We start from the raw sequence: 27,198 nt of genomic DNA on the forward strand, positions 1-27,198 counted from the left end.
GGGGTCATAGTTTTTCTCTGAAATTCAAAATATATGGAATTCCTTACCCATACATAGACTTCTCTTTTGCGCCTTTTCAAGACTTTTGGACTCCATTCAAGAATTCCCTAATAAAAAAATGAATGCACATTTTCAGGTAATGTAATAACAACAAGCTATTCTAGCATCCTGAATGAGAGGTTTTTCCTTTTGGTAAGCCTATTGCATCACACAGTTATTTATTAAAAAATCTTCCATAGCTAATACAACCTGAGATACAAACAAATATATACTAATATGATTTCACCCTGCACTGGCAAAACTTGCCAACATAAAATCTCTTCCTGCAGTTCGAGTACAATTAATGGAAGACTACTTTTCTCCTGAACAAGTAAGGGGATTCTGTATTATTCAGTTCTAAGCTTCTTTAAATCAAAGCCAATGAGAAACTGAATCCTGTCTGCTTCTGTGAATGACAAGAGACTAACGCAATAAATAAATTACTGGCAGCATAATACAAACAATTTTCAAGTAAGGCAACAGAGCATGGAGGGTGGTAGGAGTCACTCCTTTCTGTTTCACAGGATGTTAATTTTATGACACAAGCAAGACCCATTTTAGGCTAATTTGACGAACAATGTAATTAAAAGCTTCCAGAAATCCAGTCCATATGAGAGACTGAGGCCAATATAAGCATCCAAATAACACACAAACAACAAATACTTTTTTCAAAGCAGAAAATAAGCAAGGAACTCAACAGGTTGAGAACTCAACTCAATTTGTACTTAATATATAATTTAAAAAGCTGCTACAAGAAAGTAGAAACGATTTATAACAAGAAAACTATACTACAGCAAATATGCAGCCAAGGCAGTTTATTGTTAGCATAAATGAGAAATTACCACACTCCTGCAATGGACAAAAGATAAACAAACAAACAAAGAGACAAAAAGAATCAGAAATTAAGATGATTCACAGTAAGCTAAATAGGATCTGCTCACAACACCTTATCTCCTATTTCTTATGTACATAAATCCCTTATGAGGAACTATATGAAACTGAAAGAGGTTGTGGGTTTTTTTCCTATTTAAGGAAAAATTAAGATAATGAATGATGAGATGATGAATGTTCAGTGAATAATTTCACTTAAATCGCAGTATGATGCAGCAGTTTCAAATGCTCTTAAACCACTATTACATATGGCTTAGTCATTTGTTCTGCACTAGAGGATTCACTACAACAAGAAGCGTTTAAATGAAGCTCCTCCTTGCTCATGTTCTTGTTTTACAGTTACTCTGGCCAAAATTACATACATGGTAAATTTTATATTTTTATAAAAAAGAAGGGAGCTATAAAAGCAGAAGAGCTGAGTCTTAACTGAATTTCTCTTACCAAGAGGTTTTGGTGTAAATTCATGATTTCTTGAATTAGTATTTACCCTTTCACCAGATATCATGATGGTCTAATTCTGTTTCTCATGTTAAAGGTTTCTCATCTGCCAGGTAATGCAGTAGTATTTTACATCAATACATACATAACAGCATTGCAGTCTTAACATGTCCTTTGATTCTTCCTAAGCAACTTACCGAGATAACTACTAAAGATGCAGCATAATATGATGTCAGTAACATTGAATTACCGAACATCAGAATAAAACACACCAGAAGAGATACCTGAAAGAAGAAAAAAATAATTCCATTTAAAATAGTAAAGGTAAGAATTACCTAATGTGTTAACAGCTTTAAATTTAAAAACACCTGCTTTACAGGCAAGTGCAAGACTGATACTCACACTTGCAAATTTGATCTAAAAACACTGATTGTAAGGACTTAATGGCAGCAGGTAGCCAAGTGTAGATCATTGTTTTAATTTATTTTTTTAAAGTACTTAAGAACAAATGCTGGTCATATGATAAATTTATGGGATACAATAGCTACATTTCTGAAGTTATTTCTAACATATTAATTTTTTTCCAAATTACTGTATGAGTTCTCCATCCTGTTTGTTACCTCTTAGATTTCAGGACAACCATAAAAATGTTGAATAGAAAGTTTGATGTCTTCTTTCCTCCTAACTGACAAACATACACTTAAATACCATCATCATCAAAGTCAAGGAAGCAGAACTCTGACTATTTGATCATATGCACCTAATTATGTGAGTTGTAAAGTCAAAGACTGAAACTTTTACCCACCATCCTGATCTACTGGGCTCTCTTTTTTAACAGAACACAATCTGAATTGCATTTTCCAACTTGGAGGGCAAAAAACAATAAGCAAGCTTTGTCTTCTTTTATACACAGGAATAAGGAAAAATAACATAGTAATTTACAGACTTTTCTACTCCCCTCTTCATATACTTAAGACTTTCATTTTCCACAGAAGGAGGAGGGTAGGGGGGATACAAAAATTGAAAACACCACAAAACAGACTGGCAGTTTACCCAGACTCACTAAGCTGTCTCTGTAATATAACATGACTGTTTATCTATCTGAAAATAGGCTATTTATGGCACTCCAGTACCAAAATTATGATATAGCTATTGACATAAGCCAGAAAGCCTAAGTACGTCATCCTGCTTCTGTCAAAATCTACTGAACAAATCTGCTTATTTTGTCCCTGGTTTATATGAGAAATGAGTTGCACAGAACTTACTACTGCCTTTAGTTTATCATTTACAGTATTTAAAAAAATGTTTTAAAACATATGAAATATAATTTAGTTTCTTTTCCGGGAAAATATTCTCTTTTCACCCACTGAGTTAGCATAGCACAATTTTAGCAAAAAAAAAAAAATTTTAAACACAATCACATTTCTTAAAAAAACTTGTCTACATCTTCTTTTATATTTAAAACTGTAATCTCACTTCAAAGAGCAAAACTTGATCATTATCTCAACGTTAAAATCAGCTATTATGCAGAAACTCACACATCTTATCATCAACTCCTTTCTTTCTTGGCTTTCTCACCCAGTTTTGAAAAAAAAAAAAGAAAAATTGGTCTTTGGCTTAATAGTTTATTTTCTTGTCCTCCTTTCTAGATATCTCTCCAAATAGTTAAACCATACTTTCCATGGTCAAGACCTCAGTAGTTTTCAAAACCCAATTTTAGTTCCAATCCAGACCCCTCCCTCCCTTACTACTGCATGTTTTCAACCTTTGTGCAACTAAGGAAAACACTTCAGGCAAATGGTCTCTTTTCATGCTTTGACTAGTCCGAGAGGATTTAAGGTTTTTTAAAAAAGCATTACCATATGAGCAGATAGTATCTTCTGTAATTTGCTGGAGTCAATATAACCCATAATACACACCGCAAACAACGAAGCTATCTAAAATCAAAAGTGAAAGAGAAGTTAAAACACTTTGCACTGGTACACTCTTTCATGCAAAAAAAGAGATTATTCAAACAATCATTAACTTTTATTGCTATTTTTTGCTAAGTACTTAGGCATTTCATAATGACTTCTTTCAAAAATCCTATTGTGGTGCTCTGAATAAGAATTATCAAACATAGTTGAATATTTAAGAAATAAGTATTCAATTTTATAAAAATGCAAGTCACCAAAATGCAGCACTAACACATTACCTTCCACCTTTAAATTTAAAACAAAATTTAAAAAAAAATCAAACACAAAAGATCCCAAACCAAACAAACAAAAAACCAAAACAAATAAACCAAACCAAACAAACAAAAAAAAAAAAAACCCCAACAAACAAAAAAACCCAAACCAACCCAAACCAAAAAACCCAAAATGTATCAGTCAAAACCACAAAAGAATTACTCATTAATTTTAAGTTTTCAGCAAAGTATGGAAACGTCCACAATTTGCTGCTGAGGAAAATAAGACTTGTTGACTTATTGATTAGACAGCCTGTTACAAGTCACATGGGAAATTAATGAAATTATGAAGTGAACCCGTAATTTCAAATTTCAGGTTCAGCATCTTAAACAGGTTATAGTGACAATTTTCTTTCAATATTTTACAGAATTTATTGGTTTCCTCTTATGCAGTTAGAAAACTTGCATAGCACAGCTTATATTGATTGTTTAAAGCTATCAATTCAAACCAAGCAACATCTGCTTCAAGTAAGGCAAACAAGTGAAAAGGTCTGGAGACACAGATGAATTTCAGTCAACAGGCTACATACCAACCAATTGAAATTCAGTTCATTTCAATCAAACACTAAGAAAGTTACTGTATGACAGCATCCTACTGTTCCCATTAGCATTCACTAATTTCAATGGTTACTAAAGTTACCTCAACTACCCAAAATCTCAGATTACACCACTACTCACAGACTCATCAAAATTAAACATGAAATCATGCAAACTCATGCCAGATACTACATGCCATGCAAACACTGGTACATTTAAAAATTTAGAACAGCCTTAAGAGATTCAAGATCAATGCCTTTTTTAATTTTTGTACTTCCAAAACACGAAGTTTTTTCTTGTCCTAATATACTGATCTCAGGCTGAAGGCTGCTTTTATGGGAAAAGTAAATTGTTTTAATCCTGGAGACAGAATGCTAAGTGGTGTAAACGGTCAACTTTTAAACTCAAGACTAGAAAAATAGTGATGTGATAAATGGTGAGACTCTTTCCTGAGAGCAAGAGTGAAATCTGGCTAAAAGGAAAGCGCTGGTATAGTTGTGAATTCAATGGCTGTCTATACAAAGCAGTCCATTTGTCCAGATTAGACAAAGAGGCTATTTACAGGTAAATACAGGCTTACCTGAGTTAGAAGAACAAACTGAGCAAACTGCCAGGGAAGCATGAAAAAGACATTAGAAACACACAGTGCAATCAAGCTTCCTGTATTAATACTCGGAATCCTTGGGAAAAAGAGACAGAATAGGCATCAGTAAGTACAATTACACAGGTATTTACATATAACTGAAAAGCACAATAGAAAATGCAATAAAAACAGTTACCTTGGAAAATAACTAGCAATATTGATCAACTACAAATAATACTGCTCAAGTAAATTTAATATCCTTTTTTTCTTGAGTTTCCATGACAACAGCTCTGATGCTTAATGTTTCTTAACTATTTGATGAGTCACTGATCACTAAACAAGTCTTCTCCTGGCAGTATGTAGTAGAGCAGGCCAAAGTGCGTCATTTGCAAGAGCTTCACCTTCTTGTGACAACTCTACAGTCAGGTCACAACCATTTCCATTTCAGCTGAAATCCCAACTATTTCAGAATGGTCTGCATTTGAAAGTGATTTAACTCCTCTCCCTCACATTTCTTCCATATTTACTTTCTGCAACTTTCTGCTAGCAATCCTGAGTGATGTTTCAGGGAAGGAGACAATGACAAACTCATCCGTAACTGAAACCCCAGTCTATTCTCCATGTCCTGAAATAAGCGCTATTTAAAATATTTAATCCTGTGTTGCTTCAAGTTCAATTCAGAAACACATCACGTTTCAAATTTCACTAAATTCTAGAGAGCACATATGTTTTCCTCATACAGAAACCACAAATTAGTGACAAGCATGAAATATTTTTGCTTAAAAGATCAATAACTACAAATTGGTATGACCTAATAAAGGAAAATTTGTGGTTATAAATACTAAGTTCAGCTAAATCATAAATACATTGTAAATCTGATGCAATGGAGTTGGTGCAGAAACCCTAAAGTATGAATGGTCATGCTTATTTTCCAAGGCATAGGCAAGACAGTAACGTAATCATGTTGCAAGCCAGAAACAATCATGGAAAAGCAGGGCTAATGAACTCAAGAGCATCCCTGCATTAATGTAATTAGACTGCTCTAAATCACTGAACTAGTTAAATAAACTAGTTAATGAGTCATAGAAAACTGCAAGAACACACTAGCTTATGGGCACCTATAGCATCCTCTGTTGCAAAGCATAAGCTTACTCTACGTGCAGCCAACATACCACTCTCCAAGAGGGACAAAACCAATTGATGAAGTATCAGCTTGTTTCTCATGGGAAGGAAGGGACATCAACCAAAAATTCTGATTTTTACTTTAGATACGTATTTGCCAACAATAATTCTGATTTTTATGTTAATCATGTCTTCAAGTTGCAAATTTTTTCCTTTTATTAAGTGAGTAATATGACTGCAGTTCTACTGGTGCAGCGTCTGCAATGTAACAGCCACAGGAAAGTTTCTCTGTCAATGATACCATTGTTACAGCACACGGAGACATTAAAATAAATATTTAAATAAAGGCACTTAAATAAATGTCCTGTGACATTCAATTTTTTTTAAGCATTGTAAAGACCCAAGTATAAACTGAGAGGTACCTGAGAATATAGGTCAAAAGCAACATCTGCATCACAAGGAATGGGTACGAGAAACTTTCACGAAGAGGTGGAGTCCACATAACACGAGTGCACTAAAAATAAAAACTGGGTTAGATGGTAACATTCACTGATAAATTTCCATAAAGCCATGCATTTGTATTTTAAAATGAATGACTACAGATACTCCAATAAAGCAAAAACCAAGCTACACAAGGTTTTAGTCAGAAAGGTAAAAATCCAAGCCAGGAAACAGAAAAGAGGAAGGAAAAGCAAATGGCTTCCATACTTGAGGCCTAATATGCACTGTTTAATTAAAACAGATCACTGCTTTTCCAAAATGAAATGTGGCAGCTAGACAACATCCAGGAAAAAAACCGGACAACAGCTGCTTGTCCCTGGTTCTGCTGAAATTATCAACTCTTCCAGGTAAATCACTCTTAAATTCAGGCAGTGCCTTGCCACACTTGGAAACAGTGAGCAGGGAAATAATCTGAAGGATAAACCAATATACTCCTCATTATGCTAGAGCTCTCTATGTTATAAACACTTCACATTTCTATTAGCAACAGCATGTTAAGTATAAAATCTGAAGCTGCCCTCCAAAACAGGCCAGTACACTAAACTCATGAAATTAAGTTCACACAGACCCTATACTACTTACACATAACTTATGTGTTCCACTCTTTAACCCTGATAAAGCAAAGTGTAATACAGTGAAGTCAACTGAACAGGTTTTTTCATTAATTCCTTAATTAATGGGGTTCCTGACAAATAAATAAAGGGCCTCATAGCAGACGGCTCAGGTACAACTGTTGTCCCCAATGTTTATATCCAGCTCTTTATAAAAAGTGCTTGCACTGACCATAAAGAAGAACAAATACAACTTTATAGGACTACTTTGACATTAAAAAAATGGGTTCAAAGTGGCTATCCATAGATTTGCTTTAAAAATTAGAAGCAGGTTCTTTATGACTACAGGAGAAAAATGTAATTCATCTTAGCATGGACCGTAATGAATCTACGAAAAGCTTGTAGGATACTGTTGCCAGGATGCTCCTTCTTCTTTGCTTCCTAGAATCTCTAAACCATTTTTCAAAACATTGTTTTACCAAAGAAGTCACTATAATCAACATTATGTTGCTTATTGTCTTGTTCTTTCCAAAACATGTTAAATTAATAGTGTAAAATAAAAGCAAAGTACAGAAACCCATCACATTAATCATAGTCCCTGATGTCTAGAGGCACTCTCTGTAGAAGCTCCACCAATTATCATTAAAATAAACCTTTCATAAATATATGTACTAATGTGCTGTCCTCAGCTGACTGCACAGATGTGATGAGTTAATTTTTTTTTAATAAGCAATAAATATAATCATGATTATTCTAAAGCAGTGTAGTCATTTTGAATATTTTTCAAGACTACAGCAACATTTGATTTACCAAATCTTATGACACTGGAGGAGATAAGACAGGAAAAAAATGACAAGCATTTACAACCATAAAAAGGAAGCATTACCTTAAAAGTGGATTGACTAATGTGGGCTATGGTACTTTTCTATATTTGGAATGTAATGCTAAACTCAATCATCTGTGGATGATTTATCAAGGCTGTAAACTCACTTTGCTGCAGGTAGAAATAGATCAGATTTTTCTAAGTTTGAAGTCATTAAAACACAGTAGCACAAGCACAGCACAAATAAAAACATACAGCTTTAGGGTCACTAGCTCAAAGCCAGAGAGCATTTTTACAAACCACTTTTACATAGCATTAGAGCTGAGATACCAAGACTTGCAGATCAGGATTACTCGTGTAGCTCAGTCCTAGCCTTCCCAAATAGGAAAGGAAATTTTTAGCAGCTGGTCTAGCTCGACTGCACGCACTGCCGACCCACACGAGATGATCTGCACATAATCAGAGGCATATCGAAGAGCTGGGTATTTCTTACACACGGGCACACCCACAGCATGGGATTCAACAGAGCACCCGCTGAGGAGAGACCACCCCTGTGCCTGGAACTATATGTACTACCACAACTATATACACAACCATATCAAGTGAGTCTGAGTTATTTCATGCAGCTACAGTCCAAACACAAAGTGCCAGCTGGGACCCAATGCTGCACCTCTGCAAGTAATTCCTACTGTTCTCCAGAAATCCATACAGCTGAGCCTGAGTCAGGGTTGCCTTACTTCAGCTCTACCTAAACCCAGACTTCATCTGTGTAGAGCTATGCAGATCTGATTTCATACCATTCTCCAAAATACATTATCTGTGCTTTTTCCCTAAGTCAAGTCATTCACAGAGAGAGAGAAGCTCTCCTACAGTCTCCTATGGATAGAACTGCTTGTACCACAGTGAAATAAATGTTCATTCTCATTATTGCTCCCACTACCTGGGAGTTTTCAACATGTTTCCTTCTGAAGTTACACTTGCCACCTTTACAGACCCAGCAAAACAGTGCCTATTCTATCAGTATTCCCTAGCAAAGGAAAAAACATCATTTCACTTCAGGATGCCATTAAGAATAGAAATCCACATAAAATGTTGTCTTTACACTTGCAGAACACAAAAGAAGTTTAGCAACTCTAATGGTTACCTAGTCTCAACCAGGCAGTTCAACATCCACGGGTGACAATGCTTTAAAATACTTAAATTCTTGAATGCTTAAATTCTTTAAACATCCTCCATGCATCCATGGGGAATATTTAAAGAAAAACATTTGAAATGAAACTTGAAAATAAAATAGCTATTCCATCACACAGATTTTTGTCTTATAAGAAAACTGTCAAAGCTTACTGTGAATGGAAGCATCTTTAATTCTGTTATGTACAACTTAATGTTCTTACTACTCAGCGTTCTCTATCAAGTTCAGCTCAGTAAAATAGGAAAACAAAACATAAATTCAACCCCAAACTAAATTATACGTAATTAATTTCCATTTAGAAGACCTTTAAAAATTTCCATTCGTAAAATGAACACTAAGAAAAAAAATCAAAAAAACCACCAAAACTGCCCAAGGGAATCAGAATAAAAGCTATGAATTTTCTTCCAAAATATGAAACAATGGCATGAACAGCATTAACTGGGAAAGCCAGGAGAGATATTCTAAGTGACAGTTTCTTTTTTTTTTTTTCCTGCAATGCAGCTGACTTAAGTTTAGCACTGGAATCCTTTATATACATACACTATTTCTAAATTCTGTGTATCCTGGGTACAGTATATCAGTAACACAGAGGTTTCTTTGCACTTTTCTTTGTATTGATGAATTTCCAGTAAAATATATAGCAATTTAAAGAACCTTCTGAAGCTTACTCATATGGTACATGAAGCCCAGTTATGTGTGGAATGGGCATGAAAATAGAGTATTCTGATGTTTTGAAACTTGAAGGCGTTGTGCTACTAAGTTTCAATCTCAGGACCAATTTACAATATATTTCCTGCTGATTTTTTATTTTAAGCACTGAACTGACAAAAGACTGTGCTATGCATTTTCCAGTCATAGTCTATTTAGCTTTCAATTGTGTCTTATTCATTAATTTTATTTGAATTTAAGTTATTTAAATTCAATCTCAAATAAATATGCAACATCACTACATTTAATGAAATAAGAATTAGCTTAAACTTCAACAATAATTTTAAAAAAAGGGGTGGTGGGGGAGGGAGACCTACCTCTCCATGATTGAAAAAGAAACACAACACAGTAACAAGGCCTCCTAGACGACTCCCACTGTGAAAAGAAGAGGAAAAATAGGTAGAACAGAATCTTATAATGGTCAATGTTGCTTAAAAAATGTGAAGCAGCACTTGTGTACAGCTAAGTTTATTGGGGGGAAGGGAAGAATGCTTTCAAGTACCAAAGGAAGGCAATCAACTGAGTACATACAATATTAAAATACTAGTTAGTCAGACAGTGTTTATTTCAGAGCAAACCAGTTCTTCATACATCAACTCTTTTCTGCAGAACACCAATTTTAATGTTAATAACTTGGAAAACAGTTATTCCACTGCTCATAAATTTTGGTTTAGATCATTACATCTGGTGCTTTTAAAAACCAGGTGATATAAATGCAGTACTTCTTCCCTAAGATGTAGAGCAGTAAATTTCAGAATCTGCATGCTCAGTCACCCTAACAGAAAATTTTGGTCTCAATCTAAAGATTAATTTCAGGTAATCAAATCAAGCACATTCAAAAAAACACACTTTAAAATTAACTCATTCTATGGTGAATGCAAGATGCAATTTAATTTTTATGTGAAATACTGTGATGTTAACATGAGGAAGCTTTTTAAGCCCTTGACTTAAGGATTTTTTCCATTTCCAAACCAATCAAATTCACCAATTGAATAAACAGCAAAACTAAACCCAAAGATATTACTTAGATTTATTCCATTTCAAAAGAGCAATACATTTGTTTGAACAGATTTGTAATTACTCAAGTTATATGATACAAAGCAAAGAACATTTTTGTGCCCTCAAGTTCACTACTACTCTGAATGACAGATTATGCCATTTTTGCTACTAAACAAAAGCAGCAGCCAGTTGTTAAGATTCTTAAAAAAACCCAAAAACAAACCAACCAAAAAAAAAAATCAACCACACACAAAAAAAAAGTCAACCAAAAAAACCCCCTTCAAATCCCCTCAGATCCTTCACTCATCACTAATATACAAGTCAAACAGAACCAGTAGGTTCTGGGTACAAAATCTGAGGATTAAAGATACCAACTGAGTGGTAAAACAATCTCCAGGAATTGTGCACTCTTGCACGTAAAACTCAACCTTACATCCTATGAATTCCAAAAGCTTCAACACTAATATGAAAAATGAGAAAAAGAATGTGCTTAACATTAAAAATGTTATCCCTAGAAACAAAACAAAAATTCGCAAAAAAACATGCCAAACCAGAAACAAAACTCAAGGTCTGTGCTTTCTAAAGAAAGTACTGAGAAATAAAGAGCTCAGTGATTTTTCCAATGACATTCATATATAAAATGTGAATTTCTGTATAACTCCCTTAAGAGAAATACTACAAGTTAATGACACAAATATTCAAAGTTTACCTATTTCCTCAAAACATGCACTAGGCAACTTCCTCTTTCTACTGACAGTATCTGCCCTGGGCTATTCCTCATTTGAACTAGCAGCACATGCTTCAGAGACAGAAAGAAAGAAAAAAACCCATGACAATGAAGCCAGAAAATGAATGAGGGGGGAAAACCAATCACATCTCTCAGAGGAAAATATTGCTGCCTTTGACTTTTTGGCAAAACCAACACATGAAAACAGACGTAAACAGAAAACGTATTTCCACTTCTGTTTTTCTGCTGAATGTAGAATCTATTTTTGTATGAAAATGTATTACAGTTCCTGAAATGTAAGGACAGATGCTGAAAACACAAATTTATAGAAAAAGGGAAGTGCATACAATTTGTCCAAAAGAATGCATTATGTCAAAAAATATGTTGCCTTCTCAGTTAAGTTAAAATGGAAATACATGCAAATACGACTTGAGGCAAAGCACTGGGAAAACCCCAATCTTGGTTAAAAGTACACTGTCATTCAACTTGTGTTTAAAAATGAGTTACAGTGATAATTTTAAGAGCAGAAATATGTCAAAAGCTGTTTAAAACACATACAGCATCTAGTTTTATCCACAACCCGGTGGTATCAATGAGATACCACCTCACTGAAATTTTCCACAATTTTTTTCCAGCATCATAATTTATTTGAGGCAAAAAGCTTCTCTATTTCAGTAATTTTTAGTGACAACATATATGTAAAAAAAAAGCACTACTGCTGTACAAACAGATAATCAATGTCCCATAAAAATATTTTTACATTCACTTTTTCAAATTTTGTCTAAAAACTGACAGCTAGTACCAACTAAAAAGCTCAGTCTCAACTGCCTTACCTGAGGTATGTACCGTATATGAAGAACAGTGACATCATGAATCCATTCAATAGAAAAATCACAGCAACATAAAAGGAAGCAGGGTCTCCCAACCCTAACAAAAACCAGTTAATATATGTTGTCAAATATAGAAGAAAGGCCATATTGGTTATAAAGCACCATGCAATCAGTATACTATCTTAATATATCTATATTATATATACACTATCATTATAATATCTCAATTTATCTACAGAAAGAGACAATTAAAAAAACAAAGTAAATGTCATTAAGACTATTGCGAAGATTCAGTCAGAAGACCACAGCTTTGGAAAAAACCAGGAGGAGCAGGGGCAGACATAGCACTGGGGCAGTCAGTGACAGAATAAGCCAAGAGGGATGCATTAACTGCAGAGAAAAACCTGTGAGGTTTAGAAGGCAGAAGTACTACTAAGAATATTCTCTAGACTATGTTTTGACTTCATAGAGCTTTTTAGAACAGGTCTGTTAATCCTAGACTTTCACTTCCCATCTCTTGCAGGAGTAAATCCACCTTTAAACGTATCACACACAATGCTCTTTGCTTCCTTTGTTTCATTATAAGCCAAGATATTTTTCAGTAATGCACGTCTTCCAATTTATTCATTAACAGACACTTCCGCGCTCGCTCCTCTGCTGTTATTCTCTTTACCATTTCTTTAAATCCTCCTGGCTCTAATCATTTCAGCAATACAGCATAAAATGCCTGATTCATTAAAGTGAATGGCAGCAAAACTTCATAGTTTCATATGCAGAACTGATTATTCCCCATTGCTGAAAATAAAGCAAGACAGTTTTCTAAAGTAAGATGATGATATGCTCACCAAACACAGTAGTCTCAATAGCTGGTGGTTCTGTTGGTTTTGATTTTATGAAAAACAGGAATGAAAGGTTGTATACTGTCTATTGTTTCTTACAAAATTAGAGAAAGTGAACCATTCAAGCTCTGAAGTTCTTACAGCCTTTGTGCAAAGGAAAAACACTAACCTGCCATCACACAAAGGCATTTTAAATGATAAAATGAAACAACTTCACAAACTATTATTCAGCTTGAACTGACTGTAGAACACCTTGAAAGCACTTCTTGGTAAGACACTTTTATTGTTTAATACTTACTTGACAAGCCAATATTCCAAATGTGGAAAAAAAACCCCAAAACCAGAAAAACAAAAAAGTAGCAGTGTCCTTGCTTTGGTGTCAAAATCAAAGTATAAGGTTGAAATTCTTATGCTTAATAGTAGGTCATGAGAAGATGATTCTTCTCAGCAGAATCACTAAGTAAGATTTCTCTAAAAAATCTCGAAAACTGAGGGGGGAAATCTTGAAATGTAGGAACTCGGAATGTATTTGGGATCCTTCGGAAGTTACACAAATTAATACATGTACAGTAGGCTTCCAATTACACTTATGACATCTTATTCTTTGTAACAATCCAACATTATGAAGGCTCAGATCATAACTGTGAAGTTTCAAAGTCCAGGACAGGAATTCAATCTAGGCAGGAGGAGCTATTTAATAAGCAAAACCCACATTTTCACCCTTGGTAACACAAGAGTATTTATTATTTCTGAAATACATAAAGCCACAATTGTATGCTTCCAAGGACAAACCATGACAAAACAGAATTTACCTTCACAGCTTTCAACAGGACTAAGCCCTTTTCCTCTATTTACAGTCCAACATGTCTTTGTTGGTACACCAAGGAAATCCATAATGGTGGTGTATATGCGGTACCAGCTGGCGAGGACCACCTAGGAAGAAAACAGGATTTGAAGTTTCTGCCCAGAGTAACCTCTCATGACAACCGGCCCTCATCCAGGATTATTTTCAAACTCAGAATTTATCTCAGCAACTTAGCACTTTTGACCATAATTTCCTAAAGGCATCTAACAGACCAAGTATTCATTAATAGACTAAAATTATTCCTATTGATATTTAGATGCTTTTTAACAGAAATAATTTCATGCATCAAGCTGCAATACTCAGAAAAAAACCCCTACGTATTTCATCGTCTGGAAGGTTCCTCATTTGAGTATTTTTGTTTGTCAGATATTAAAATCATAGATGTTGTTGACAGAGGACAGTTGACCAAATTGAAGCCATTAAAGTCAATTAATTTTTTTGCAACTGGCAAGAATATTAGATGACCAAATCTTTAGGATTTTTACTCTGTTAAATTTTGGTAGGTTAATTTTAAGCATGCATTACAAAGGGCTTCCAGATGCAATGTACAAGAGCATTACCATTTTCCATGCAAAGGCTGTCATGTTCTTGTAACAACAACTCAATTAAATCTCAACACCTGACACAGAAAACATCAGTACTTTACACACAGAAAAAATGACAACACATCTCACAGCAAAGTCATTAGTTAATAACATTACCAAGCTATTCTGTCAGGATATAACTGACTTTATAGAGTTCATAAATGAGTAATGTGGCCATTCCAGTTGAACTGCTTTGAAAGTTATAACCCAGGGGTTCCCAGAATGACAGTATGTTTCACCACTGCAGTATTAGCTGTCTCTGCCCTGTGTCACAGGAAACATATATAAGAAAGATGATTCTTTCTTTTCGTTCCCCATACAATTAATAAGACTCTTATGTCACTTCTATCTTGAAGAAGGGCAAGAAGGAAAAACAGACAATGCGTTTGAGAATGTGATGGAGTAAATCCTCCTGGAAGCCACTTCCAAACATACAAAGGACAAAAAAGTGATTTGAAGCAATCAGCATGGATTTACAAAGGTGGAATCACAGCTGCCCAGCTTTATAACCTTCTGAGATGACTGTCTTCACAGATAAGGAGATAGCTGCGGATATTTTTTTAATCTGGTGCCAATCTGTTCTACTTCTTAAGACTAGATGATGGCACAAGGGAACATCTTCAGCAAGTCTTCAGGATAAATACGGGAAGGAGTGACTGATCCTTGTGGTGCCACTTCGAGGGACCTCAAAAGGCAGGAGAAATGGGCCAACAAGAATGTTCCCAACAGGGAAATGCAAAGTCCTACACTGGGAACAAACACCACCGTGCACCAGTACAGTTGGAAGCTGACCACCTAGAAAGCAGTTTTGCAGAAAAGGATCTGTGAGTCCTGGTGGACAATTTGTACTAGAGCCAGCAACGAGCCCTTGATGCTAAAAAAGCCAAATATATCATCAGCTGTATGTCACCAGGACAAGAGAGGCAACTCTTCCCCTCTACTCAGCACTGCTAAGACTGTATCTGCAGTGCTGAATCCAGTTCTGGGCTGGCCAAGACAAGCAGAACATAGAATAAAAATGACTCATGTAGACTCTTTTAGGTTGACAAGAGAAGAGACAATTAGCACAAATTCAAATACAGGAAATTCCATTTATACACAGGAAAAAAACTTTCTTAATTTGGGAGCTGTCAAACACTGGAACAAGCTGCCCAGAAGTGGAGTATATTCAAAATGAAACTGGAGATGACCCTGAGCGACCTGCTCCACTTCACCCTGGTTTGAGCAGTGTTCAGACTAGATGACCTTCAGACAGCCCTTCCAACCTCAACTGTTCTGTGATTCTAAAATTCATTAGTTGTTAACACCAAGGCTTCAATCATCATGGCTTCATCTGGGGCCTTCACACCCTCCCAATGTAAATCCTATATATTTAAAACATGACTACATCTTTCTAGACTAAGACTCCGTGCCTCAACATTGTGCTTTACAAAGTACAGTATCCTGAATTCCTGGAAGCGTTCTGAACATCTGTGCCCAGGCGTTTCTGGCAGTGCACGTGCGCATACATGAAGCAGACACCTGCCCCATCTCCAGACAAATATCAATAGGCCTGGAGAACCAAATCAGCATCTTTCTTCTTATCACCTGAATGTGCTTTGTTAGGGACATCTGTATAGCAAATTTGCATCACCAGCCCCGAAGCTGACATTACCCAAGCACATAAAGCATTCTTGCCGAACCAATGTTGTACCAAAAAAAAAATCCAATAATTAGTTTATCCACTTAACCTTTTTATGCCACAAGTGCCTGTGTCTGCTGCAAATTCTACAACTGAATACTCCCTAAAAAGGTATCAGGTTAGGTAATTGAAGCAAAAAACCCCATTTTTTTGTCAAAAGCTACTTTACGTGACACAGTTAACATGGGCATAAAAATGGAAGCAAATCAGTAAGCAGTGCAAAATTGCTAGGTCAGTTGGAGCACAGTGATGTTTCTGGAAATTCTACTGTTCCCTATTAGATAAGGCAGTAAATGCAGAACCAGGAAAACAAAAGCCTAGCTTTCAGACCCAGGAGATCTCTGCGGACAAGGACAGTCCTTTGCTATAAAAGAACATGTAGAAAAGTCAAGCCCTTTTACTAGCTGCATTCAAGTGTGCACTTTAAAGCCAACTACGTGGATCTTTGCAACACTCCTCATTTCACCTCACATTTTCATTATCACCACCACACACAGAAATATAAACTGTTCCATAACAACAAACATCCAGAGAGCAAACTTTACACCTTATCTCTCCACCACAGAAACTAACGCATTGTCTCTCTGCCATTCTGCATCAGAAATGAAAACACCACATTTACTAGAACAACCTGACTTATGGAGCAAATACTTGGAAAATCAACTTTATTGGGATCATAACATTGTACAGCTACAAGGACTACCTTGTTGCTTTCGATAGATTTTTTTACTGCTTATGTGTATAATTTACATAAATGATGCATTGATTGCTACAGACTTATTTTACTTTTTTTTTCCTTTTTTTGAAGTTTTCAAGGTAAGTACTGGCTGTACATGCAAGGGAATTGTTTTATTTTTCTTAATTAAACATCCTGTTTAGCAATGGGATTTCCAGACTGGTTTTGATGAAATTAATTTTAAAATCTACTAAACAAACAAACATTTTATTAAAATTCAGCCTTAGTGCTACTAATGGGCTGAAAGAGCTGGAAAGATCCCAAAATATCAAACAGGAAATGAAACACTTTCAGGAAGCATGGCTGGATACTGAGCATCAGAAGGAAACATTTTACTGCCAAGAAATAAATCCACAAGCATCTTCTCACTACCCAACCCTATTATAATCAAAAGAAAATTCTATAAATTCAGACAACATATTTCAAATGTCAAGTTGCACCTACTGACGGTTTTATAAATACAGTTATGTGGAAACAGGAGTATTCAAGAAATACTTAAAAAAAACCCCAAAGCACTATTTATCTAGGAAGGCTAGACATTGAGCAGTAAATGACTAAAAGGAGCAGAGAAGACTATTTGTCTGCTTTGCATGCCCACACAGGCACAGAAGAGATGAATGTATTCATACCTTATCACCAAGTTCTGAGAGTCAATATAATCCTAGAAAACTCTGAATGAACAGACAAGCCTACACATTTTGCACTGTAATCAACCTAGTGCTCTTACAGAATGTCAGCCAGTATACCTGATTGCTCTTGTTTTGATTTCATTATCTAATTTACTTAAGTCATCTTTCAGGATGATACTGATGAGTCCTTAAGTTCATTTGACCAGTTATCTCTGATATTTGAAAGTCAGACTCTAGCTGAAGTCAATAAATCTTTGTCAGCTAAAGGAAACAACTCTTTAGTATTCAAATGATGTTCATAATGTGGCATTTCTAGAACTGAATTGCAATCCCTTCGGAGTTAAAAAAAAATTCCAAGCAAACCCTAAACATGTGAGAGGGCAACAAAAAGTGCTCATCTATACAGCATTTAGATCTAGAGCAAGGACTTAAGAAGCAAATGAAACCACTATGTGCAACTTGTACAAATACATGCACACCAAGAACTTGTACACATACAGCTCCTGGAAGCAGCTCTGCTCGAACAGAGCAGGAGAATGAGTATAAAAGCTAGTACCCAACAATCACAGCCATTATTAGCTGGTTCTCATAAAAATAAGCTGCTGCTGACACATGAAATAACAGAAATGTACATTAACCAAAGGAATCTTCCCTTTGCAAAATGTTTGAGGCACACTGTCAAAACCTTAAGAGACAGAAACCTCAACATTTCTATACTTAAAACACATGTTCTTTTTACTGACAAAAAAGCAGAGTAGAAATGTGATCTAACCAGGTAACAAGTTTAACACTAAGTATGTTCAAAACAACAGCAGTCAGTCTTCCACAGAGGAATTTCCTCTGCAACATCTAAGCAAACTTAGCACTCGTGGATTTCACAGCCACCATGAACTCTGAAGTGTTTAATTCTGTCAGTTTTGTATGTCCTACACAAAACTGAAAACAAAATAACCTCTCGCAACCTGTATCACTACAGTCATTATTGTCACATACTACTGATAATTCACATGTCTTATTTCCTGAAGTACATCATGTCAGCAACCTACCTGCTTTCAGGGAAAAGAACAAAAGAAGGCAAGAAGTATAGAACTGGTCTGCAACTTTAGGGCACAAAATACTAAGATCTAGACAGCTTTCACATTTGATTGAAAATACTTGAAGTTTGGAAATTGATCACAATGTATGAAGTAACTTTCTCATTTGAAATCTGGAAATGAAGTACAGTATTTAAGCAACACTTCATTAGTCACTGTATCTTTACAATCATAGTTTCCAAAGTAACATTTCTTACAAATTTGTAGTCAAAGCTTAAACAACAAAAGATTTGCAGAAGGTATTATATTTAAAACATAGCTCACCTCTGGGTAAAGATTGAACCTTTTTAAGGTGTTAATCACTAAAGGATATTCAGTTAGTCTGTCATTCATAATTGCGCATACTCCATTCCAAAACGACGGTGCCTCGATAATGATCTTGAAGTAGGAATAATAAAGACCCTACAGGAGAACAGATTTATTATTTACAATTAAAGACATCACTTCTGCTTCAGGAACCCCTGTATGCAAGCTTCATTTTAAAACAAATTTCGTAATGCAACAAACAGAACAGGCTTATTGAAGATGACTATCCAGTTTTTCAAATCTCTTCTATTACTGCCACTGCAACTAGCAATGTGGGTTTCTTTCCACTTTGTTTCATAGCATACCTTGAAATCTCTCATTTGGGCTGGTAACTACATATTAGCATAGTATTTCACAAATCTCAAAATAAAAGCAGACAAAAGATGTGTGTGTGTGTACACACACACACACATATATATATGCCAACATTTATTAATTGAAAAAATATTAAGAAAAGGCGGCTGCATGACAAGACTATAACTGAAGCAAGGTATAAGGAACTTGCAGTTTTTCTATTTTGGGTCCTCCAGAACCATACTTTTAGATTATATTATAAGTGAACTGTGAAGTGATACACCCATAGGGATCAGCTGCAAGTCACACAAATACTCTGCACACAAAAGTGTAATGCACGGTAGTTGAAAGAGATCAATATGTATACTTATGCAGAATGTATTAAGAAATTTTGGGAAGCCCATGATCAGATTAAAGACAGAAGTTTTCCAAACACTGAAACATAATCTAACCATTTCTGTGCGAAAAGCCATTTCTCTTTCTAGTGTTGACAGGTGAGAAAAATGACGGTCATTTTCAAAAAGAGTTGTTATGTGACACCTGCCAAAAAATAACAACAATTAAAATGGAATAAAGAGGTTTAGAATATGTCCTAAGTCATAGACACCAAAGAACATTCAATGAATACCCCAAGTTTACTTACAAATTGCTATTGTAATTTACTCATATATTATACCAATATTGTCATCTATCCAGATAATTTTAAATTGAAAAAATATGAACACAAAGTATTTATTAAATTCTCTTATGGCATTAGTAATAATATAATAATGCTATATATTATATAAAATACTGTAATGTATTTTAATTTAAGTGCAGACACTTAATGATTAAGCAGCAATTTTTCATCTGAAAAGCAGGCTTCACTCGTCTCTGAACAGGCTTAAGAAACCTTTCACATCAGCTTCACAAGAACTGAATTGTTCAGCTCAGAGATAATTTAGTCTTGAGAGGAAAGTTCTAAATATAAATTATCCCAATATCTTCTCTAAAAATAACTAAAAATTATATATTTATTATTTTAAAATACTATATTACTCTGAAGCAATAAATTTAACCTTACCAATGTAGGACTCCTGCAAAAACAGCTGTAAAGAAAACAAAAGGTGTGAAGTTACTCAAATATTTAAATAACTGAACATGAAATCGTGTTCACTGCAGTAGTTGCAGTACTACTTCAGAGATGCAAAGAAGGTACTCAAGACTCCAGCAAACAGAAGACTAGGAACATCTGAATAAACCTTCACGGCCTGGTCTTTGAAAATTTTCTGTGGTATTCAGCACTAGGCAGTGTTTCCACCTATATCCTGCATCATTCAAGCTGACCCACCAGTATCTAATGCACGCATTTCAGTTATCAACAAGACTGAATTACAAGCATTTTTTAAAATAAGAATAAATATTTTTAGCATTTTTATGCTGCCTGCTGTGACTGGTCACTCAGCTCCTGCTTAGATTTTCACTAACTCATGCTAAGGCCTGAAGCACGCTACAAGCCATGCTGCTAGGTCAAAGCAAGGGCAACAAACAGGCAGGACCTGGTGGCCTGAAAGGGCTTAAGGTCACTCTGCAGCCATTATCACCTGCAGCCTACTGTCTCCTGCACCTCCTGGTGTATTGATCATCTGGCAGTTTCTTCAGAATGGAAGCTCATGGAAAGGCTGTAGACCAAACTTCCAAGCATTAAGGTGTAAACACATCAGTTTAGCAAAAAAGTTTCTGAAGGAGATCCAGCAGCAGCTGAACTCCTGAGGCTTTCGTGCTTCTCGGTGTGATACAGGGGATGCCAGCATCATGATGAAAAAGGAAGGATGAACACTCCCACCATCATCTAGGTAATTATTTTGCTGAGAGGTACACAAGTTAGAAGTTTCAAGTTGAATTGAAGAACTTTTGAGTTCAAAACCTCATTACTTAAATGATGAATTAGTGAATTCCTATGTTAGACTACTCTGTACAAAGTGGACTGGCCCTTGTTCATCACGTCTGTTTGTTTTCTTTCCCCATGGACTCATAAAATAAATTTTATTTTACAGAACACACTGTAAATATGAGAAATCCAAATGGACCATGACAACCAACACAAATCTGAGACTATAATTGCTAAAAAAAAGATAGACTCTGCACGCAGTAAAATTCCATTTGCCCATTTGAAGACCATCTACACTGCTGCCATGTAGGTACAGAACATGGGAGGTAATCTGAAGGACAAAGGGAAGAGAAAAATGCTGATAAATCAGTGAGGTAACACTCTAGATCTCTGACCTCTGGAGCATGACAAGGTCCAGAAAGAGCAGGAACCACTCCATTTTGCTTGGGCAGCACTGACAACATATGCAGCTTACCATGGAAGCAAAGCCTGCATGAGTGAGGGATAATGTGAAGGTATTTAGAGGGACCATGGTGCTCTTCCTAGACTGAAGGTGTCTCTAGTTGCTCTCCAGGCACAGAGTGGCTTTCTGCCATAGATAGATCTGGCAGACTAGTTGTCTTTAATCCATGAAAATCTTCATGGTGAATGAAGAACCCTCATTCACATAGGCTGTATGGAGCAGAGAGAAACTGTAGAGGACAACCACCCTCCCTGCTTACACCCAGCTGTAGCCAGAGAGGTGCTGAGTACTGTGTCCCTCTCCAGGGTGCTGACTGGCACACACCTTCCCCCATTCCAGCACCCAGACACTGTCGTTGCCTCTCTGAAGATGTGGAATGGGTGAAGTTGCTTGGACATTGGTAAAATACACAGCAATGCCTGCATGCTGTCATGGTCTGAGAGTTAGTGAACATACATTTGTTCAGGCTGCATGTTACAAGACTAGGATTGTCTGTTTCTGGAAAGCAACAGCAACAAGAGAAAGAAAAACACCTTTGCAAATCCACTAAATTTATGTGGAATGGGAGTGGACTTAATGTGCACTTCATGCCCTAGTATAAATACCCAATATATATATTCCATATATATAGTCTGTATATTCCTCCAACACAGAGCCTGGAAGTGCTGTTGACAGTACTTGTTATCATGATCTCCATAAGGTCCATAACTGCAGTTTGTTGCATTATGACCTAATTTTAAAATTAAAGTTTTGTATGTGAAGAAGTCCAAGGTGAAGCTGGCTAAGACAAAAAAAAAAATTAAAAAACCCCCAAAACACTCAAACAAGCAACAACAAAAAAATACCACCACAAAACAAAAAGAAAGACAGAAAAAAAATTACCTAAAAAAAATTTCTAAACTAGCTGCTGGTGCAATTTAACAACATTGACCTCAGGCTAAACACTTTGCACAGAAGTTGAGATGGTACTATACCACACTGAAACTTCCTTCAGAATTTTACAGCTCCACTTCCATCACTGAAGTAGGTTTTGCAAAGACAAGCCTGGGTTCCAGTTGGAAAATGAAGACCTCAATCTTTCACTTAAAACTTCACCTTTTTTTATATTTTGTAGAAAAAAATCAGTATAAGCAGAACTTAATGTTTTAGGAAAGGTTCAGGAGCTCCAGGGGTTATTTTTATACTAAGGACATTTACTTTAGTTCTCAAGGAAAGCAGCAAATGTCTTTTTCAGAAAAGCAGGTATTGATGTGACATGGAATTCCAGGTAAGCACACTAGCTCTATCAGCAATGCAGCAAACCATATTCCATACAAAAATCACTTTTTGCAGTAATTGTATGGAAAGAAACAGAGCAGCCCATACCTTTCTTAGTTATTGCTTATTAAGTAATAGTTACACATTTGTACACGGCATTATTTCATTTCTCAGCAACATTCCTGAGATTCCCAGTAAGATTAGATGCTGAAATACATTCGCATATAACCACACCCCAGCTATAAAAAAATAACAATTTTAAAACAGATCACATGTTAGGTAAGAATATACAGTAAAGTCCAATGCGTATTAGTTGCCCGTACTGTTCATTAACTCAAATTCATGTTGATCCAAATAAGGCAAATATGCAGTATTTTACTGATGCAAATAAATTATCTATTATTATGGAAATTACATTTCACATCCAGACATACCACTTATTTCATAGAGGAAACAATATCTTTAAATCTGATTCTTCCCTTCAGTAAATGCTTTATTGAAAGTCAATGCAGTAAGCGTAAATACATTCACAGTTATTCTGGAGAATTTCATATACATTTTCACAGTATCATTCTATTACCAGTACAAAGTCAAGACCTTTCATAATCACACAGCAATTTATGTTAATTACTCATATTCCAAGAGACAATGGGCTTAATTCATAGACTTCCACTATAAGTCCAAATCAGCATTTTTCAACAGACTGCATTAAGCCAGCTTCTGGTGGAAAACAGCTCTGTTAAATTACCATCCTTGGATCCCATTAATGTCCCTACTGGAGAGGGAATGAAGGAGGGGACAGGAAGGGAATACTATAGTTCTAATGCTGTAAACACTTACACAGCTACTATGTATTTGAACTTGCAGATGCCATTTTCTCACCCAGCCTAAGAATCCCTAAAAGCAAAGCATATGATAAGATTTTTGCAGACTAGGGATATTATATAAAATCTGATAGATTTCCTATTTTTGCCTGTGTGCCATTCTAAGAAAAGCAATATGAATGGCATATAAAAAGGATTCTGATTCTGGCAATTAAATACTGAAGAATAAAGCCATCCTTGGCTTTATTTACCAAGAGAACAACAAATGCTGAGATACTGTAATCCAACAGGATGTGAAGAATACAATAAACTGCTTCATATTTTGCAAATATCCATAAAGTGATCAGGTAGGAATATAGCAGAACTGAAAACAATGAGGAACCTGCAAGTATTGACTACTTCTGCAGCTTAGTCAAGTTGTTACATTTTCAGATTCTGTGCAATATAATAAGGGTGTCTTCAGGAAAAAGGCCTCAAGTCAATGGTCATTATGAAAAAAAAACCCTAACAACATAATAGGGTGAAGTGTTGTATAAGAACATCCTTGAAAGTCTGACAACTTTACTGCTGCACATAAATTGGAGATAATACATAAGAGAAAAAAATTCACACTTTATAATTAAACCAGCTCCAGCTGTGGGAGCCTCTGTTTTTAAAATACGAGCCTTAAAGCTTAAGCAAAGCAACAACAAAAATTCAAATTCCACTCAATCAAAACTCACTATTTCATATGTAGTGTATGTACATTCTTTGCTACTGCAAATACTGTACGTTATTACATACTTTGCTACTAAGGTTTTACTACCATTAAAAAGGAAAATACCTCCCTGAAATATTTAATTGGTTATCTGGGTTTCACAGACAAATTCAAATTCCAGAAATTATAAAACTCTCTCTGATCTCAAATTTCAATCAGAGGAAAGCATTTTTCAATTCTGACTATCAGTTTAACATTTCTATGTCATTTAAGTAACTACGAGTCTAGGAAATGCTGAATAAATAGATGTAAGTAAAGCAATTCAGGAACACTTTATCCATTAATTAGCTTGCAAGCTAAGGGCTGTTTCCCTGCTACTATTTTGCAATGTAATTCATCAAATTGAAGAAACCCCCTTCGGCAGCCAGGACTGCTGGTGGTCTGATTAATAGTACCAGCATCTTTGGAATACCCTGACACTCCTTACTAGAATACCTTTCAGGGTCTATCTAATTGTGCATCTGATAAATATGCTATTACTTAGCATTTGTTAACTCTAGGAATGCATCTCTTTACAAACACTTTAGGTGTTTTTTTCAAGATTTTGGCCATAAGCCATTTCATTATTTCCTCAAAAATATTCCCAAAGATAATAACATCTGAATTTACATCCCTCTACAACTGTATGTACGTCCACCCATACTTCTTCCCAAACAAGCTGTTGCGATTACATTACTTAGTAGGAGCTGCTGCCTTTTTCTTTTTTTTTTTCCTAGAAATTAATGACTGGATAGGAGAAATCCATAAATATGTGGAAATTTTTTTCCTATAAATGTTGTGATACCACATCAACTGCTACAGTAACAGCTTTACAAAAGTTACCAGGTAGGAAGTTATTTCCTTTCCCTTTTCAACATCGGCTATGTTTTTTCCTTTTTCCAAGTTATATTTCCAAATATATTTTGATACAATTTACAGTCCCAGAGAAAGAAAGGTAAAAAGATCAGTATTTCCCCCCGTGACGTGCTCCTTCCACTTACCCAGAAGGACCGTGAGCCATATCTTGCTATCAGCTTTTGTGATGAAGGCCCTTCTGTCGACAACAAATACTGCCAAAAGAACACAAGCACCTTAAGCATCAATTAAGCACAGCCTCTATAAAAGGAAATCTGAACTCTGCAACATTAGTTTTATGTAAAAAAAGTAGACTAGACCTCAAAAATGCTGAAAGAAACTTCATACAGCAAGTTCGTAACTACACATAAAAGCTTTAAACATCACAGAGAGACTACTAAGGTGACTATATAAATCATCAGGTTTTTAATTTCTGAAATAACTTTTACGGAATAACTTGACAAAAGGGGATTTCTACATAGATATGTTACTGGCAAATTTGCTAAGGCAGAAAGTCAGACTTTGAAAGAATACACAACCCTGCATGCTTTCCAGCAGAAATAAGCTGGTCATGCCAGCACTGCAAGCTGCGATAGTCAACATCACCAGAGAGGCTGTTTTAACAAGAGTTAGTTACGCAAACAGCACGTTTCCCCACTTCTCCCCCAAAGGATGCTGAAGTGATAAAAAGCCCTTTCCCTCTTCCTCGCCCCCGTCTCGCCGATCACCGTGTGGGTTTTGTCAGCTTTTCTCTCTCTTCACCCTCCCCGCGCTTTGACAGGCTGGAGCACGGGCCCGGGCAGAGCGGGAGCGCGACCCCGCCGCCGCTGCCCCGGGCAGTGCCAGACACCGCCCGCCCGCCTCCCTTCCTGCTTCCCTCCCACGAGAGGGACCTTCCCGCCCGCCGGACCCCGATCGCTGCTTCCCGAGGAAAGATGTCCCGGCGCTCCCTCCCCCGGCAACAGCCACCCCGTGCCACGGGGCAAGGGTACCGCCACTTGCCGGAAAGAGGGACGGGAAGCGACGCTCAGCTCCACCGCACTTCCCCCGGGCGGAAGGACTGGCTCCCATCCCAGCGGGGGCAGAGGGAGCGAGGAGGGGGCAGGGTTCGGGGTAGCAACCTCACCTCGGAGCCGGTCCCCGCAGACGCGCAGGAGACTCAGGGGGCCGCGGCCCAGCACGTCCCGCTCCCCGTCCGTAGCGGGCCCCTCCCGGTAGGGTCCCCGGGGGTCGCCCCTGGCTCCCCGCCGGCCGCCGCCTCCCTTCCGCATGGCGCGGGCCCCGCCGGAGCCCTGCCTGCCGGGCGAGTGCGGCCGGCGGCCGCGGCTGGGGCTGGCGCCCGGTGACTGCTGCTGGTGCTGCTGCTGCCCGGGCTTGAGCGGCGGCGACTCTTTGTTCCTGCCTCGGCTCGGGACGACCATCTCCGCATAGTCCCCGCCGGGGCCGGGGCGCCGCGCCGGAGGGGAGGGCAGCCGAGCCGACGGGGGCGGTGCTCAGCGAGGAGCTTCCTCCACCCCCTGGCAGGGCCCGGAGGCCACGGGGCGGAGCCGCAGCCGGCGGGCTCGTCGTAACGGGGCGAGGGGGCGGCCGGTCCCCGCTCCGCCGCCGCCGCCCGCTCCGCCCGGCTGGACACGTGGGGGCGGGGGCGGTGCTGCCGGCGGGGCGGGGAGCGGCTCCCGCGCCCCCCGCTCCGCCTCTCCGCTCACGGATGCACCGCCCCGGAGCCTGGCGGGGAGGGGAGGGCGGGGGAAAGGAGGAGGAGGAGGAGGAGGCGGCGGCGGCGGCGAAGGAGGAGGAAGGAGCGGGGTTCTCCCCGCTCACTCGTTCCCTGTCGTTTTCGAGGGACGGGCGCGGTTTTCTCGCTGCTCCCCGTGTGGGCGGGCCTGCCGTGGCCCCCGCGGTGCTGCAGCCTTGTCCTCCGTCACCTCTTGGTGTTTCTCTCTGTTGGCTTTCCCGTTCCCGGGCCGTTCAGCTTTGTAACAGCGTCAGCTTAAAGT

The 27,198-nt window shown here is 37.5% G+C and overlaps 1 protein-coding gene across 2 annotated transcripts in view; it reads right to left on the minus strand.

The window, feature by feature from the left end:
- Positions 1 to 26,670, minus strand: part of DPY19L1 (dpy-19 like C-mannosyltransferase 1) — a 45,169-nt gene extending 18,499 nt beyond the window's left edge. The window contains exons 1-13 of one of the 2 annotated variants that reach the window (XM_082296224.1): positions 26,328 to 26,670; positions 25,348 to 25,416; positions 20,260 to 20,284; positions 19,649 to 19,736; positions 18,861 to 18,998; positions 13,820 to 13,940; positions 12,172 to 12,265; positions 9,930 to 9,987; positions 6,260 to 6,351; positions 4,713 to 4,812; positions 3,228 to 3,305; positions 1,566 to 1,652; positions 48 to 107 (exon numbers count right to left, since the gene is read on the minus strand). In XM_082296224.1, the coding sequence (XP_082152350.1) occupies positions 48 to 107; positions 1,566 to 1,652; positions 3,228 to 3,305; positions 4,713 to 4,812; positions 6,260 to 6,351; positions 9,930 to 9,987; positions 12,172 to 12,265; positions 13,820 to 13,940; positions 18,861 to 18,998; positions 19,649 to 19,736; positions 20,260 to 20,284; positions 25,348 to 25,416; positions 26,328 to 26,622 (1,305 nt within the window). In that variant the 5' untranslated portion in view covers positions 26,623 to 26,670. The remainder of the gene's footprint in view (positions 1 to 47; positions 108 to 1,565; positions 1,653 to 3,227; positions 3,306 to 4,712; positions 4,813 to 6,259; positions 6,352 to 9,929; positions 9,988 to 12,171; positions 12,266 to 13,819; positions 13,941 to 18,860; positions 18,999 to 19,648; positions 19,737 to 20,259; positions 20,285 to 25,347; positions 25,417 to 26,327) is intronic. The other variant, XM_082296225.1, reaches the window with a different exon arrangement.
- Positions 26,671 to 27,198: the final 528 nt, after the last annotated feature.

The sequence above is a fragment of the Coloeus monedula genome, assembly GCF_965178545.1.
Source record: "Coloeus monedula genome assembly, chromosome: 1".
Taxonomy (NCBI): domain Eukaryota; kingdom Metazoa; phylum Chordata; class Aves; order Passeriformes; family Corvidae; genus Coloeus; species Coloeus monedula.